The sequence below is a fragment of the Protopterus annectens genome, chromosome 12.part0 (assembly GCF_019279795.1).
Source record: "Protopterus annectens isolate FY-2018-M chromosome 12.part0, PAN1.0, whole genome shotgun sequence".
NCBI classification, from domain to species: domain Eukaryota; kingdom Metazoa; phylum Chordata; order Ceratodontiformes; family Protopteridae; genus Protopterus; species Protopterus annectens.
The window spans coordinates 1,375,688,678-1,375,703,069 of record NC_056746.1 but is presented as its reverse complement, the minus strand read 5'-3'; the positions used below and the strand labels follow the sequence as shown (position 1 = coordinate 1,375,703,069).

The window sequence follows — 14,392 nt, the reverse complement described above, 5'->3', positions numbered from 1 at the left end:
GTGATGTAAAAATATAAAATAGCAACACAATACAGCTGGGAACCTGTCAAAGAAGGGACACTTTAATATTAGTACCGCTAACTTGAGCAGCTGACAAAATAAAAGAATATACATGCATTTCTGAAATAAAAGTAATCTAACGGATTATTACAGTTATTTCTTAATTATGAACCCTTCATGTTTTCTTCCAAAATTGCTATTTTGCAGAGGGATCATTAGGGGAAGAGCAACATTTTGAGCCAAAATTAGGGACAGTTGAGAGGTTTGGTTATGCCTAATTCTATAAAGCAATTTATTTGCATGTACCTCTTAATGCAATAAATCAGGACAAGGCCAAATATATTGGGGGAACATATAAACAGTACTAAAATTGCTCTTGTATAAACTTAGACAGTTGATAGAACAAGTCTTACTTTAGCATGCATTTTCTGAAGGTTATGAAGTCTGAAACTCAGTGTGTCATTAGTGACTTAATTCCTAAATGATTTGCCAGAAAACCACAAATTTTGAGGAACAAACCAAATAGAAGAAGCAAAAAATCTATTCATTCTTTGAAAATCTGGACAGTTGGGAGGTATGGTTCAGCTCTGGCTGCCTAGTTTGCCGCCCTTCCCCCTCACAAAACCATGGTCGAATGGAGCCTCCCCCTGCAGCCATTCCAATGATCCATTACTTGGCTGTTTCACTCCATTTACCATAAACACTAATGTGCATACTGATTTACTTCTATGATGATTTGAACTTAATTTTGAAAGTTTTATTTTGCATTTTACATCACAAACACTAAGGCATCTGCTAAACAAACTTGGCATTAAAACTTCTCTGCCATTGAAACTCACATTCATTGAAACAACATTGAAACCCACATTCAAAGAAAATACATTTTACCCGTGGCAGATGAAGATTAATTCTGGGCTGTTTTCAAATCATAGGCCCCTTGCATATGAAACATACATGTGCTCTTTGATACACCTTCCTATTGCTTTGAACATTTTTCCAGTAAACAATGAAACAAAGCGCATGCACCAATGACAAAACTGCCTAATTCAGAACATTTCCATCATAAAAGTCTACTCAAACTTCTACAGTCAACCATTATCAGTAAATATGCGCAATCTCTAAAGTAGTAAAAAAGTCATCTAAATAATTCCACATTAAATAAATCTGTAATGAAGAGATTGCTGCTAGCAATCACCTTTATATTTCATGGTTTCATCGAAAAATAGTGTATGATGCCCCTGAGGAATAAATTGCCTAAATTACATTAAAAATAAGCTAGTAATATTGCAATAGGAAATGGATGGCAAACTGATAACAGGCTCATAGTTAGTATTTTAACTTTCAGTACAGCAGCATTCACCCCTTATGGGAGTAGAACCAACAACATTCTGCATCAAAAGCAAGTACACAACCTGTTGTGCTATTAGCAATGTGAGCTGACTTGGCATAATCAGCACTAAACTTCTCTTCCCCTGCAGCTCTCGGCTCCTTGTAAAATCTACTCAATACTCAACTGCATCTCAACTTCGCAGCACAAGAAATCTGGAAAGCCAAATTTATTGGGGTGGGTCAAAAGGGCAAAAAACCAGGGACACATTAAACATTGCTTGTATAATCTTGGAAAGCTGCTAGAATAAAATGCTGTGTTACCACCATACATTTTACTGCCAAGGTCCCTGTGCAAAAGAGTCGGAACAACATACCACTATGCCAAATCACCTGCTTTGTGAAAGAAAAATGCTGTGTTACCACCGTACATTTTACTGCCAAGGTCCCTGTGCAAAACAGTCAAGAGCAACATACCACTACGCCAAATCAGCTGCTTTGTGATAGCCATTTAAGTTTCAGTCTTCCTCTATCATTTAATGAATTCAGTTCTCGCCATAGCTGTCAACCTCTTAGCACAAAACACCTGGACAAACCCAGTAATGAGGGAATACAGCCCTCAAACATGTTCAGTTCTTGCCATAGCTGTCAACCTTAGCACAAAAAACCTGGACAAAGCCAATAACAGGGTATTACAGTCCCAAAAATAAGGACAAATTTCAAATAGTCATCTTATAAACTTAAAAAATTGCTATAATAAAAGGTTGTGTTACTATATATTTATTGCTAGAATAAAAAGTTGTTTTACTATGTATTTTCTGAAGAATATCTGAAATTCAAATGCCTGTCAATTTTACTTCTGATGGAACAAAAACAATTTTCAGCAGAGGCCCAGGGAGAAATACTATAGACACATGTCTTTGTAAAATGGCAGGAAACCAGAGCAAATCCACACACACACAGGGATAAGATGCAGACTCCACACGCAATGCACCCCAGCCAAGAATCAAACCAGAAAACTTACAGCTGTGAGGCAACAATACTGCCACTCCACCATCAAATATGCAAGGAATTAAACATTCAGAAACCTGAAGTCTGAAATTCAAATGCCTGTCAATTTTATTTAACATTTGTTAATCGGGACAGTCTGACTTGAAACAAAAAAAACAATTTTCAGCAGAGGCCCAGGAAGAAATAATGCAGACTTGTCTTTGTAACATGGGAGGACACAAAAGCAAACCCACACAAACACAGGGAGAAGATACAGACCCCCACAAAGAAGGCACCCCAGCCAAAAATCAAACCTGAGAACCTGCAGCTCTGAGGCAACAATGCTACCACTGCACCATCAAATATCAAGCATTGTAATATTTACAAACCACAGATATTATGAGGATCAGATCAAATATGAGGCAAAAATCTGCACTTTTTTTTTACAAGTGGTGGTGGGTAGGGAAGTCAGGTCTTTAACACACCTGCATGCAAGGTACAGGGTTCAAGCCTGCGGTATTCCCTACCCCACCACCATGAGTCTAACCACCAGTATATTGCACCTTTTTTCACACACACACACACACACACACACACACACACACACACACACACACATCCCTCCTATGCAAATCCGACCCTGCCCGTCGCGAGATCCTTCCCCCGACAAGACTGCAGCAGACACCTGACTGCTGATGTTGCAGTTCGACCCTGACGCGTTTTCCCAGCGAGTTCCAGGACAGTCTATGCAGTTTAAAACTGCACAGACTTCTGGGAGCTCTGTTCTTCATGTTTCCCAGTCAGGGCTGCTGCTGAGACTATCTGCGCATGCTCCAGATTGTCTCGGCAGCAGTCCGGACTAGTGCACATGCGCGAAGTCCGCAATTTTTTTAATTTTTTTAATTTTTATTTCTTTATTTTTCTTTATTTTTTAGTTGAGGGGGCTGCAGTCCGGCAGTCCAATAGCACGGGCCGCCCCTGCAGACAATTGAATTCAGACTTTTTATCCTTCAGAAAATGCATGCTAAAAGAAACTGTTCTACAAAGTTTCTAAGTTTATAAGACCGTTTTGGTACTCTTGTATTATCGCAACCAGATTACAAACTGGGCCATGTTTGCAGCTTCTTGGTTGTGCACTTCACAGTAGTTCCAAAAATATATGAACAACTGAGAATGGGGGACTACAGACAGAAACAAGAGGAGAGAAAAAAAAACTTCCTGACAGGGTGCGTGACTTGCTTTTCATGGAGCTGGGACAGCCATATCGTGTAATTTGCCATGGTATGCCATTACTTCCTGAAAGCCATTACTGACCCAGGAGGGAGAGTCGCACCAGAGAGAGTGTTGAAAAGGAGAGGTGATCTTTGATTTTAACTATGACATGGGGCTGAGGACATTATTTGTCTCCCTGTATAAAGAGTTTAGATATTTTAAGACTGCTGTGCACAATAGCAAAAAATAAGTAGGGATTACTGCAACAGGGACTGAGCTAAGCGGGACAATGAAGACTGTAAAAATGCTTCACCCTGATGAAGCTGTCTGCAGCATTGTCATTTGCACAGAAAGTTTTTTTCCTGAATGTGTTAAAAGAAGGCTAGCCTTTATATTGAAGTATTTATATAAAAAATATACAAGAGGAAATGCATGTTGGTCCTATACCTTCTAACTTCTTGAACTGATGCAAAGGATGCATTTATAACCATCCAGCCATATACAATCCCGCTGTGGTTGGAAATGTAAATTGTTTACAGTCCCAATACAATCTGACCCCAGTCTCAGACTTGTACTTGGTTAACGTAGCAACACCTGCACAAACAATGAAGAATGATGACGGGTCTGAAATCTGGTTGCATTAATATTAAGTACCAACAATTTTTTAGCCTGTTCTTCTTTTTGAGTCTTTGTCCGTCATTATTTTAGGCTTTGTCCAGATTTGTTGTGCCAAGAGGTTGACAGATGTGTGTAAATGCAAAGTAGTACAGTTGGTGAAAACTCTGGAACGTGCTGAGAAATGGAACTGAGAGAGAGCACACTTGCGTTGCACTAGCAGAAGCAGTGTGTAAAAAGGCAGTGTGTTGTAAAAAGGCAGCGTGTTGTGTATCCACATCGGGATAAACTCCAGAAGTGAAGAGTTGATTCCACTCCAGGCCCGTTTTATGACTTCATCTTTAGTTGTTTGTTTTCTAGGGAGAAGCTCTTGACTGAGTTTTAGGTTCACAAATGCTTGTGTTTAAACCTAATCACTTTTCAAATAAACATACAGGTAGACAAGACAAATGGCGCTAATAAAATTTTAATTGGGACATGACAAAACTAACTACTATCCTCACTGCTCATTGGATTATTAAAGCTACAGTTAATCTTTTTGTGCTAGTCCAAAGGGTAGTTTAAAACCAGTCTTCCAGAGTTGTGGTCCTTGGTAGACCCACACGTTTCTCAGACATTTCCATTTAGAACCACTAACGGCTCCATGCTGTCAGGATGTGGGATGGTCACTACCGGGCTAGTAGCTCACGATTGTAGGCTGGGGAGCCCAAGTTGTTTAGTGCTAAATAAACCGTGAACTGGAACTTCACAGTGCAAACCTCAGTCCTTAGATGGGCACATGGGAAATCTTTGGATGTTCCAATTTAATGTGCCTGTTTAGTTGCATACTGAAGTGCACCTTTTTGAGTAGTTGCAAGTGGTAGGTAGTCCCATCATCTTCTGCTACAGGGTATTGAATTAGTCCAGATTCTTTCACCAGGAGGCCCACAGAAGGGACAAACTGTTTAAGCAGTGCTAAGTGTAAACAAGTGAACCCTTAGTAATTGGCAGTTTGACAAATCAAGGACTATTAACTGTTTCACATGAATTCTAGCTCATCATGGTTCTCTGTAGGTGATATTGGAGTGCACTTCATGCATATGACTCCAGTAAAGTGGCATTTATAGCCATGGCAACTGGTTTGTAGGCAATTAACTTCTGCTAAATGCCAATTAATGCATTCCCAGTCTGCTGACTAGCTGTTTAAAGCAGATGTAAACCCTTAAGAGCCACAGCTGTTAGCAGTTTGCTTAGCACTGATACTGATGACCTGTATCCCAGATGTTTTGCAGACAGCATATAGGCTGAGCAGCAAGGGACTGTACTGCAGAGTCTGTATCAGGTGAGTGATTAGGAAGTGGAAGAGCCCCCACCTGAATACCAGAGATGCAGGACACTTTTGTTGTACACTACATCAGTAAACAGTCCAGGATTCAGATTAAGGCTCGGACAAAATCTGATAAAAGATGAACCAGTGTAAATGCTGTTTCTTTGGGTCTATATTACATCAACAAACGATTAAATGTTCAAATCTCTAAAGGTCGACCTTTAGAGATCGAACGTTTAAATGTTGAAGATGTAATAAAATTAATCAAAAAATAAGTAACAAGGGTTTTAGGGGGGGGGCAAGCCCCCCTGCACCTCCCACATCCCCTGCTACTTAAATATACCAACTCCGAGATTGCACATCAGTGCACTAGTGCGGAAATGGGAAATTTCCCATTCCCTACACTGTAGCACAATCTTGGAGTTGGTATATTTAAGTAGGGGGGGTGTGAGGGGTGCAGGGGGGCTTGCCCCCCTGTAATTTTTAAACCTTTTTGAACACTTCAATGTTCTATCTGTAAAGGTCTACCTTTATGGCTTTGAACATTTAATTGTTCGTTGATGTAATATAGACCCATTTTCTTTGGCCTTACCATGTTTTTTGGTAGGCTCAAGGGCAGTCTCTGCACCGTGTTCCCTAAGTGGAATGGATAGGATGTGTTGCTCCTCTGTTATGGATCCAGTTGCACATATACCACGTAACTAATATCCTTGCCAGTAGGTGGAAGTATTGGGACAAAGCTGTAAATCTGTCTAGTTGCTCAGGCTCCGAATCGGATGCCTTTTATGGATGACAGTAATTGTTCCCCCCCACCCCAAGAACTGTTGGAGGTATTCTATCCTTGTTAGGGTGTGGCATTGCGAAGTACAATGCCCGGCACCACCAGACTGTTCGCTAGCTTGGTGGTGCTAGGATCTAGTCTATAGGTAGTAGCATGCATACTGGAAGTTAATAAAATAATCCTAATTTAGAACAAGAAACTTTCAGCAGTTCCAGGGCAGCAAATGCTCTGATGGGAAATTAACTCCAATCGTAGTTTTGTGAAAAAATGTGACCTGATTGAGATTTCAAGCAGAATTGTAAGCAGCCATTTCATACTGGTCATCAGACAAGTTTGTCTAGCTAGTTGAAGCAATTTGGGCTGCATACACTGCTGCCGAAGTCCAGGAGAGTGTGTGTGTTTGGGGAAGGGGCATGTGATGTGCCCAAGATCACAACAAGGAGACTTTAAGGGGTAATCCTGAACAGTCTGACATGTGCCCCCCCCTTTCCTGAAAAGGCTAATTTATACTGTGGCTCTCTGAAAGTACTTCTGCACAGATAGGATTGCAGCCTATTTGAATGGATTGGTCAAAAGGGTGGTTGAGTTGGAACTGACGAGAATATTTAAGGGAGTGTGGAGCAGGTGAATGGGGAAGGTGAAGGATGGTGGGGCAGCAAAATATAAAATGCACAAAACAAGCAGATGAATAGGTTTACTCTCTCCTCCTATCATCGGGCAAATGTAATGTACTGGGGATGCTGACATCAGAGTACATAAATGCAGGAGAAGTATAGTTCAGTAAATAACACCAACATTCTTAACTTTTAATTTAGCATTAGATGTCCACATCCTTCACCCAACATGCTTCCATGAGTGCTTGTATTCTGAATTCTTTTATTTTAATCACAACTCTGAGAGCTAAGGTGACAAGTGTGGAAGCAATTGTATTTTTGCTATTTTTTTTTTATTTATTTTTTTTTGTGCATTTGTACTGTCCTGTGAACCTGCATACAAGGCAAGACTATTGTAACATTTAAAAGTGAGTAATTTTAGCTCCCTAAAGTTTTCTAATTACATACCTTTGTGCATATGTATTTGTGTGCGGATCTACTTTGTAATCACGAAATGTCAACCCTCAAAATAGCGAGACGAAAACATATCCTGAAACCTTACAAGATTTGAGTCTCGAAAGATCGAAAAACATAACGCAAATATAACCTACCTCCCTCCAATAAAAAAACACACCACAAAACAAAACTGTCTACATCTCTACCATGTGGGGGCTGCACCCCCACACCCCCTGCAAATTAAGTATATCAACTCCGAGATCGCACTGCCAAAAAAAAAACTGTAAATATACCATTATGCGCTTTGCAATTTAATTTTCAACACAAAACCCCCTATATAAAGATAAATGACGTAGCTCTTCAACATTTCACCACTCACAATAAAAACAAACGTCATTTACACACTCAGATTACATAGCACACTTACTATAAATTTAAAGCAACTAAAATACTCCATACCTTCTGTAAGCTTCACAACATCACAAAGTAATGGCTGCCATAGCTATTTTTGACAAACTGCTACCCCTTAAAGGAACACCGTCCAATTTAGATCTACACTGTGGAAGACTTCCATTTCGAAAATCTCAGATTCAACATTTTACACTTTCAAGAAATTTTAAGTGTTTGTGATTTTCTTTTGCTGTTTTGAGGTTCGACATTTTGGTAGATCTAGATCATAAAGTAGACCTGTGGTGTGCACATTTTCGTGTGATATCGCTCTCTTGTTTTGCTGTGACTTTGTGCCATTTGTCAGTCTGTGCGCACATAAGGTGCATCATTTCAGAAACTGGTGTCTGCTATCCTGTGGTTAGCTTCTGTGGGTTTTAAGTACTGCAGCCATGTCATTGGTCAGAATAGACTCTCTTGTTGAATTATTTTTTCTGCTTGACTGCATTACTGCTTTAAAGTTTATTCGGCAGCTTAAAAAAAAAAGTTCTTTCTCTCTTCCAGGCTCAGACAAATTATGTTGCTACTGTTCCTGCTGTCCCAGCCATTGATGCAGTTGCTGCTATCCCAGAAGAAGCTCTGAGTGGAGGAGGTAAGTGTGTGTGTGTGTGTGTGTGTGTGTGTGTGTGTGTGTGTGTGTGTGTGTGTGTGTGTGTGTGTGTGTGTGTGTGTGTGTGTGTGTGTGTGTGTGTGTGTGTGTGTGTGTGTGTGTGTGTGTGTGTGTGTGTGTTCTGTTGGGGGTATAAATTATGCTGGAGTTCAACTTTTTTAGGTTTTGCAAAAGTACTGTAGGTATCCACATGCCAGAGAAAGTGGAAACAAAGAAGTGTGAGGTCACTTTTAGTTCAGCGGTAGTTATAAAATGAAGCATGAGTGCCGGTCTCATTATACTATGTGGCAGGATGCTTTCATTGTGAATTCACCTGGTCTACCAGTTAGTGATGTGCACTTGGATTGGCAGCTAGTTTAAGGTTTGTTTTGAACCTGGAAAGTAGAAGTCCAAGTGAAGTATCTGCAATAAATGGTGCAGAAGCAATGTGGAACAAGTTCATGCTGTGGAACTATATCTATCTATAGTCCACCTTTTGTCATACCATGTGTGGCATAATGCAGAGAGGCTAGCACAGCTGTGTGCAAAAAAAACCATATAAAAACAGTAGATAAAATAGTACGTCACTACTGAAGATCAGCCACATACAAAACTGAGCAGTAATGTATTGGTCAGCCTTCACCTACCAGAAACTAACACTCCATTTTATTTAATTTTTTTTCTATTTCTTTTCTAGAACCTTCATTAAGTATAGGTGTAATATATGTCATGGCTTTTAAATTACATTGGTGACCTTCTTTTTTTCAGAGAATCTTTTCATTAAAACCTTACAAGTAGCCCTTCTTAACTTCTAAGACTTCCTGATACACCAGTACATCAATACAGTTGTTGTATTAGCCCTGCCCCATCTAAACGTTTTACATTGACATCGGTTTCATGTTATGGCTCAGCAGGAAGGGCACTTTCAGCATGGACTGTTATCCTTTCTTCTGATCACACATGCATTGGAACCACTGTAATGTTTCACTTCAGCTTCTAGTCTTGTGCCTGTATGTGTCAATGCAGCAGCAAGCGCTACACTTCCTGCAGCTCCTAGGAGGTGCCATTGCATTTGGACCATCCCTCTTTACAAAAAAAAACAAGACCCAGCTTTGACATTCTATCTCTGAACTCTTGATCTGCTTGTACATTACAGGCCAGTGAGAGATGGACTTGTAGGTGTTTGAAATGTAAATTATTTTACTTGAGTTTGTTTTATTTACTTATCAGGTAGATCCAAGTGTGCAAAGCCCCTTTTCAGTGGAGGCCCAGAGAGAGAAGCTCCACATTATGTTTATTTGAATGAGGTAAGAGTAACAATGTGTTGGAGCACCTGGGGCGATTTATAGAACAAGTGATCATCACAATACATACGATACTTTATAGTGTTTATAGCATGTTAAGCTCGGATGCATCAGTAGAACATGGTATGTACAGCATGTAAAGCTTGCATGTATCAGAATTTTCAGCTTTAATTTACGGTATAGGTAGTAACACCGACTATAATAATATATACATGCATACAGCAGATAAGGTATATACATAAAATTTGCTTTAAGTTCACAGTAACAGTATGCATCCACTGTGTATTTAGTGTAATATAGTTAAAGGGCAACTTCTACGAGCAACGACTGCACACAGATGAAAATGATTATACAGCAGCAAATGCTATAGTTAAGAACATCTTTTTTGAAAGAGGATATGACCAATGAAGTTGAAAGGATGTTTGAAGAACATCCAGAGGAGCAGCAAACTTCAAGTGGACACTCTGCATCATTTGACTATCGTCACAACTGGTTACATAGTAATAGGTTAATTTTGAAAAACGCTACTGATGCACAACAGTTATGTAATGTTAAACATAATTGGTGTATTTTCACTAGCGATTAAAACATTAGAATTGTTGGTGACAGTATTTCTCATGTAGGAATTGTAAGAACTTAAAGCAGATTTTATTTACTGGCTCTTTGACCAGATTTAAGCCAATTTCCAACAAAATAACTTTTCCATGCCATACGTGCACCTGTTGTAAATATATTTTAACTTCAGATGTTTTTGTACATCCAGTGAATGGCAAAATATACAAGCTGAGGTCTTGTGCAGACTGCAGGACCAGAAAAAAGAAGTTATGTCCTTACCATAACGTTCCATGTGAGTTGTTCATCTCGCCTTTTTGTTCTTACACGTGGGTTCGGAGCCAATCCCTCGACTCGGCCGCTTTTCAAGCTCAGACTCTCAGAGAAGCTCGAAACCTAGTGTGTATCCCATGATGCTCTACTGTAAATCCCCAGATCTAGTATGCCTCAACCAAAGACGGCCTACAGGAAGAAAGAGAACTATAGTACCTACCTATCTAGGTAGCTATATGTTTGTAGAAGGAAGAAAGTCTGTCCAAGAAGACGGGCTGACAAAACTCGACCAATCCACCAAGGCAACCATCTTTCTCAACAGGAGGGGGGAGGTGGGTGGGAATATAAGAACAAAAAGGCGAGATGAACAACTCGCATGGAACGTTATGGTAAGGACATAACTTCTTTATGTGAAGTTGTTCTATCTTACCGTTTTGTTCTTGCACGTGGGTAGCGTCCCAAGCACCCTAATCCTGGGTGGTTCATGGGAGAACATTCCTGAGCACAGTGGAACCAAAGGAAGCCCTGTCCCTGGAGGTCCTATCCACTTTGTAATGAGTGATAAACGTGTGAGGTTTTGACCACGTGGCAGCTGCACAGATGGTATCCAAGGGCAAATGAGTTGCATGAGCTAATTATGTAGAAACAGCCCGGGTAGAATGGGCTTTGACGTTAGTCGGTAATGGCTGATAAGTGGAGGAATAAATGAATTTAATGCAGTCAGAAAGCCCACTTGGATAATGTGATTTTTTGATACTGTAGAACCTTTCTTATTCTCTGCGTAAGAGACCGAGTTGATCCGATTGTCTGAAGTCTTTCGTTCTATCCAGGTAGAATCTCAGTTGTCTGTGTACATCAAGCTTGTGTAACATATATTCCAGTCTGTTGGTATGGTGTCTAAAGAAGGTTGGAAACTCAATGGACTGATTTAAGTTGGTTTCTGAACAGACCTTGGGGAGAAAGGTAGGGTTTGTCCTGAGACGCACCCTATCAGGGTGAAAAATAAAATATGGGGGCTTGGAGGATAAGGCTTGAAGTTCGGAGACCCTACGTGCAGATGGAATGGCTACCAGAAATAAAGTTTTCCAGGACAGAAACTTTAAGTGACAGGATGAGGCTGGTTCGAAAGGGGCAAGCATCAATTGGGATAAAACAAGATTCAAATTCCAGGAAGATACAGGGTGTCTGATAGGTGGTCTGAGATGGGTCCCTTTCAAGAAGGCCTTACATAGTCTATGGGACATTATGTTAGACTTGTTAAACCCTACATGAAAATTGGAAATTGCAGCCAATTGAACTCTTGTGGTGGCAGCAGCTGCGCCATCATAGAACAAAGACAAGAACTCTAAGATGGTATGAATAGGTGCCACATAAGGGTCAATGTTGTGATGAGAAGCCCAGTGAACAAATTTGCTATTATATAGCTTCCTGGTAGACAGTTTATAAGAGGAAACTATAATATGTTGGACCGCGGGAGACAAATCTTGAGACCTGGCTAATATGGGAATTGGAGCAGCCAAGCTGTCAAGTTTTAGGGAGATGAGGGAGGGATGAAGAACTCCCGACGAATGAGTCAGAAGGTCTGGCACTGGGTCCAGAGTCCATGGTTCTTCCACTCGATGTTTCTGCAGGAAGGGGAACCAAATCTGACTATGGCAAGTCGGGGGGGCGATCAAAATCACAGTCCTTCCCAGACTTTTGGCTTTCTGTATAAATTTGGGGATTAGGGGAATTGGCGGGAAGGCATATAGGAGGCCCGGGGGCCAATCGTGTATGAGCGCGTCCCTCTGGTTGCTCACCGGTGGGGGATAAAAGGGCAAAGTAGCTGCTGCATTTGGCATTCATCGGAGATGCAAATAGATTGCAGCAAGGCTGGCCCCATCTGTGGAAAATCTTGTCTGACGCCTGTTGTTTGAGGGACCACTCGTGAGGCAACAGGATGGCCCTGCTCAGCTTGTCCGCTATCACGTTGGATGACCCCGGGATGTGCATTGCTATTAGAAAGCGTCTGGTGGATACAGCCCATTGCCAAATTCTTAGGGCCTCTCTGCATAAGGGATACGATCTGGTTCCCCCTTGCTTGTTGATGTACCAGACTACCAACATGTCTGTCTGAATAGCAATTGTACCTGGAAGAAGACTGTCGTGAAAGTGTTTCAGTGCCAGGAACATGCTCTCAGCTCCAGGACATTTATATGCAAATGTGATTCCATGCTTGACCAAGTACCTTGGACAGGCTTTCCCTGAAATAGCCCCCCCCCCCACCCTATCATTGAAGCATCCGTGGTCACTGTGGCTGTGGGTTGGGGAAGAACAAAGGGACGTCCCGACTACTAAGTGGTCACTGTTCAACCACCAATTGAGATCCTTCTTGCAAAGATTTGTTAACAGAATCTCGTGTGACATGGGCAGTCGTTGGTAAGACCATTGTGCGAAGAGTAGCCACTGGAGTATCTGCAATGCACCCTAATGGGACTGCTATCAGTGTGGCTGCCATTGTGCCTAATAGCTGCAGTATCTGGGACGCAGGAGCTTTGTTTTGGGTCAACAGACTGAACAATTGACTTTTTAGAGATATGATTCTTGCTTGAGGCAACCTGATCCTTGAATTGACGGTGTCTAGCTCTGCTCCTGTAAAGGTAATATGCTGCGAGGGCGGTAACGCAGATTTTTCGAAGTTTATGCCCAACTGGGTACAAAGGTGGTGGTGTCTCTTGCTTGGATTAGTTGATGCCTAGAGGTGGCGGTGAGGAGCCAGTCGTCCAGATATGGAAACACCCGGAATCCTAAATGTCTCTGAGCAGTGACCACTGCCATACATTTGGTGAACACTCTGGGGGCTGTGACACCAAAGGGCAGGGCTCTGAATTGGTAATGACTGGCCCCTAGCTGGAAACGCAGGTGATCTCTGGATGATCTGTCCATTTTGATGTAGTAAGCATCCTAGATCTATAGAGCACATCCAATCACCCATTTCTAAGAACGGACGAATCTATTGAAGCGTGACCATCCGGAACCTTTTCCTTCTTGATGAAGGTGTTGAGTTTGCTGAGGTCTAGTATGGGCCTCCAGTCCCCTGTTTTCTTTGGAACTAAAAAGAACCTTGAGTAAGTTCCGGATCCTATGACTCTTGTCTAGTGGGTTTTGGATTTCTATGGCAGCTAGCTTTCTCAGACTGGGTGGAACATCTGGGATCCTTGTACACATGGGGGGGGGGGGGTTGTAAAGGGAATGTAGTAACCTCTGGCAATGATGCTTTTTACCCAAGAATCCGTTGTAATGTTTAGCCAGGCATTTGGATATAAAGCCAAGTGACCCCCGACTGCCTCCAGAGAAGGACAGCCAGATTTCCTTTCAGGAACGCTGATGGGGCTTACTAGAGAACTGCTCCCTGTCACCCTGGTTTTGTGGACCGCCTCTGCCGTTTGGACAGCGTCTTCCATTTTTACCCCCCTCCTCTACCCCTAGAAGGGGGTATCTGTAGGTGTGTTTTGGAAAACTCCTTGGGGCTTTTGGAACCACATTTTTCCACTTCATTGCCCTGGGGTACGGTCTAATTGGAGTGGAAAAGCTGACTCGTAGAGCAGACGGTCTTTCCTTCTTGTTCACACCTAGTAAGCGTCTCCTTAACTTTAGGCCCGAATAAGGTGGAACCATCGAATGGGGTATTGATGAAGGAAGATTTGAAGGCTTCCGCAAAGGCGCATCCAGGACTGTCTCAGAAGAGCTATCGCTGAGCCTGCCGCCCTATTCGATCCATCGGCAGCATAAGAAATGAGTCGCATGGATGAGTTTACTATAGAATTGAGGGTGTTTTAGTTGTGCAGTCACCACCTCAGAAACTGCATCAGCTGTGTTACCCTGGAGAGTATCTCCCAGCTCTTTAAGGAGATCTCGTTGAAGGCAGGTAAAATGGGTCAGGTAGTTGAGCAATCTCATGGAAAATGC

At 41.7% G+C, this 14,392-nt stretch overlaps 1 protein-coding gene across 1 annotated transcript in view; it reads left to right on the top strand.

Moving 5' to 3' along the window:
• The window catches only part of SDCBP2 (syndecan binding protein 2), a 256,656-nt gene that overhangs the window by 67,787 nt on the left and 174,477 nt on the right, over window positions 1–14,392 (top strand). Inside the window, exon 3 of the mRNA XM_044090435.1 lies at window positions 8,231–8,318. Coding sequence (XP_043946370.1) covers window positions 8,231–8,318 — 88 coding nt within the window. The remainder of the gene's footprint in view (window positions 1–8,230; window positions 8,319–14,392) is intronic.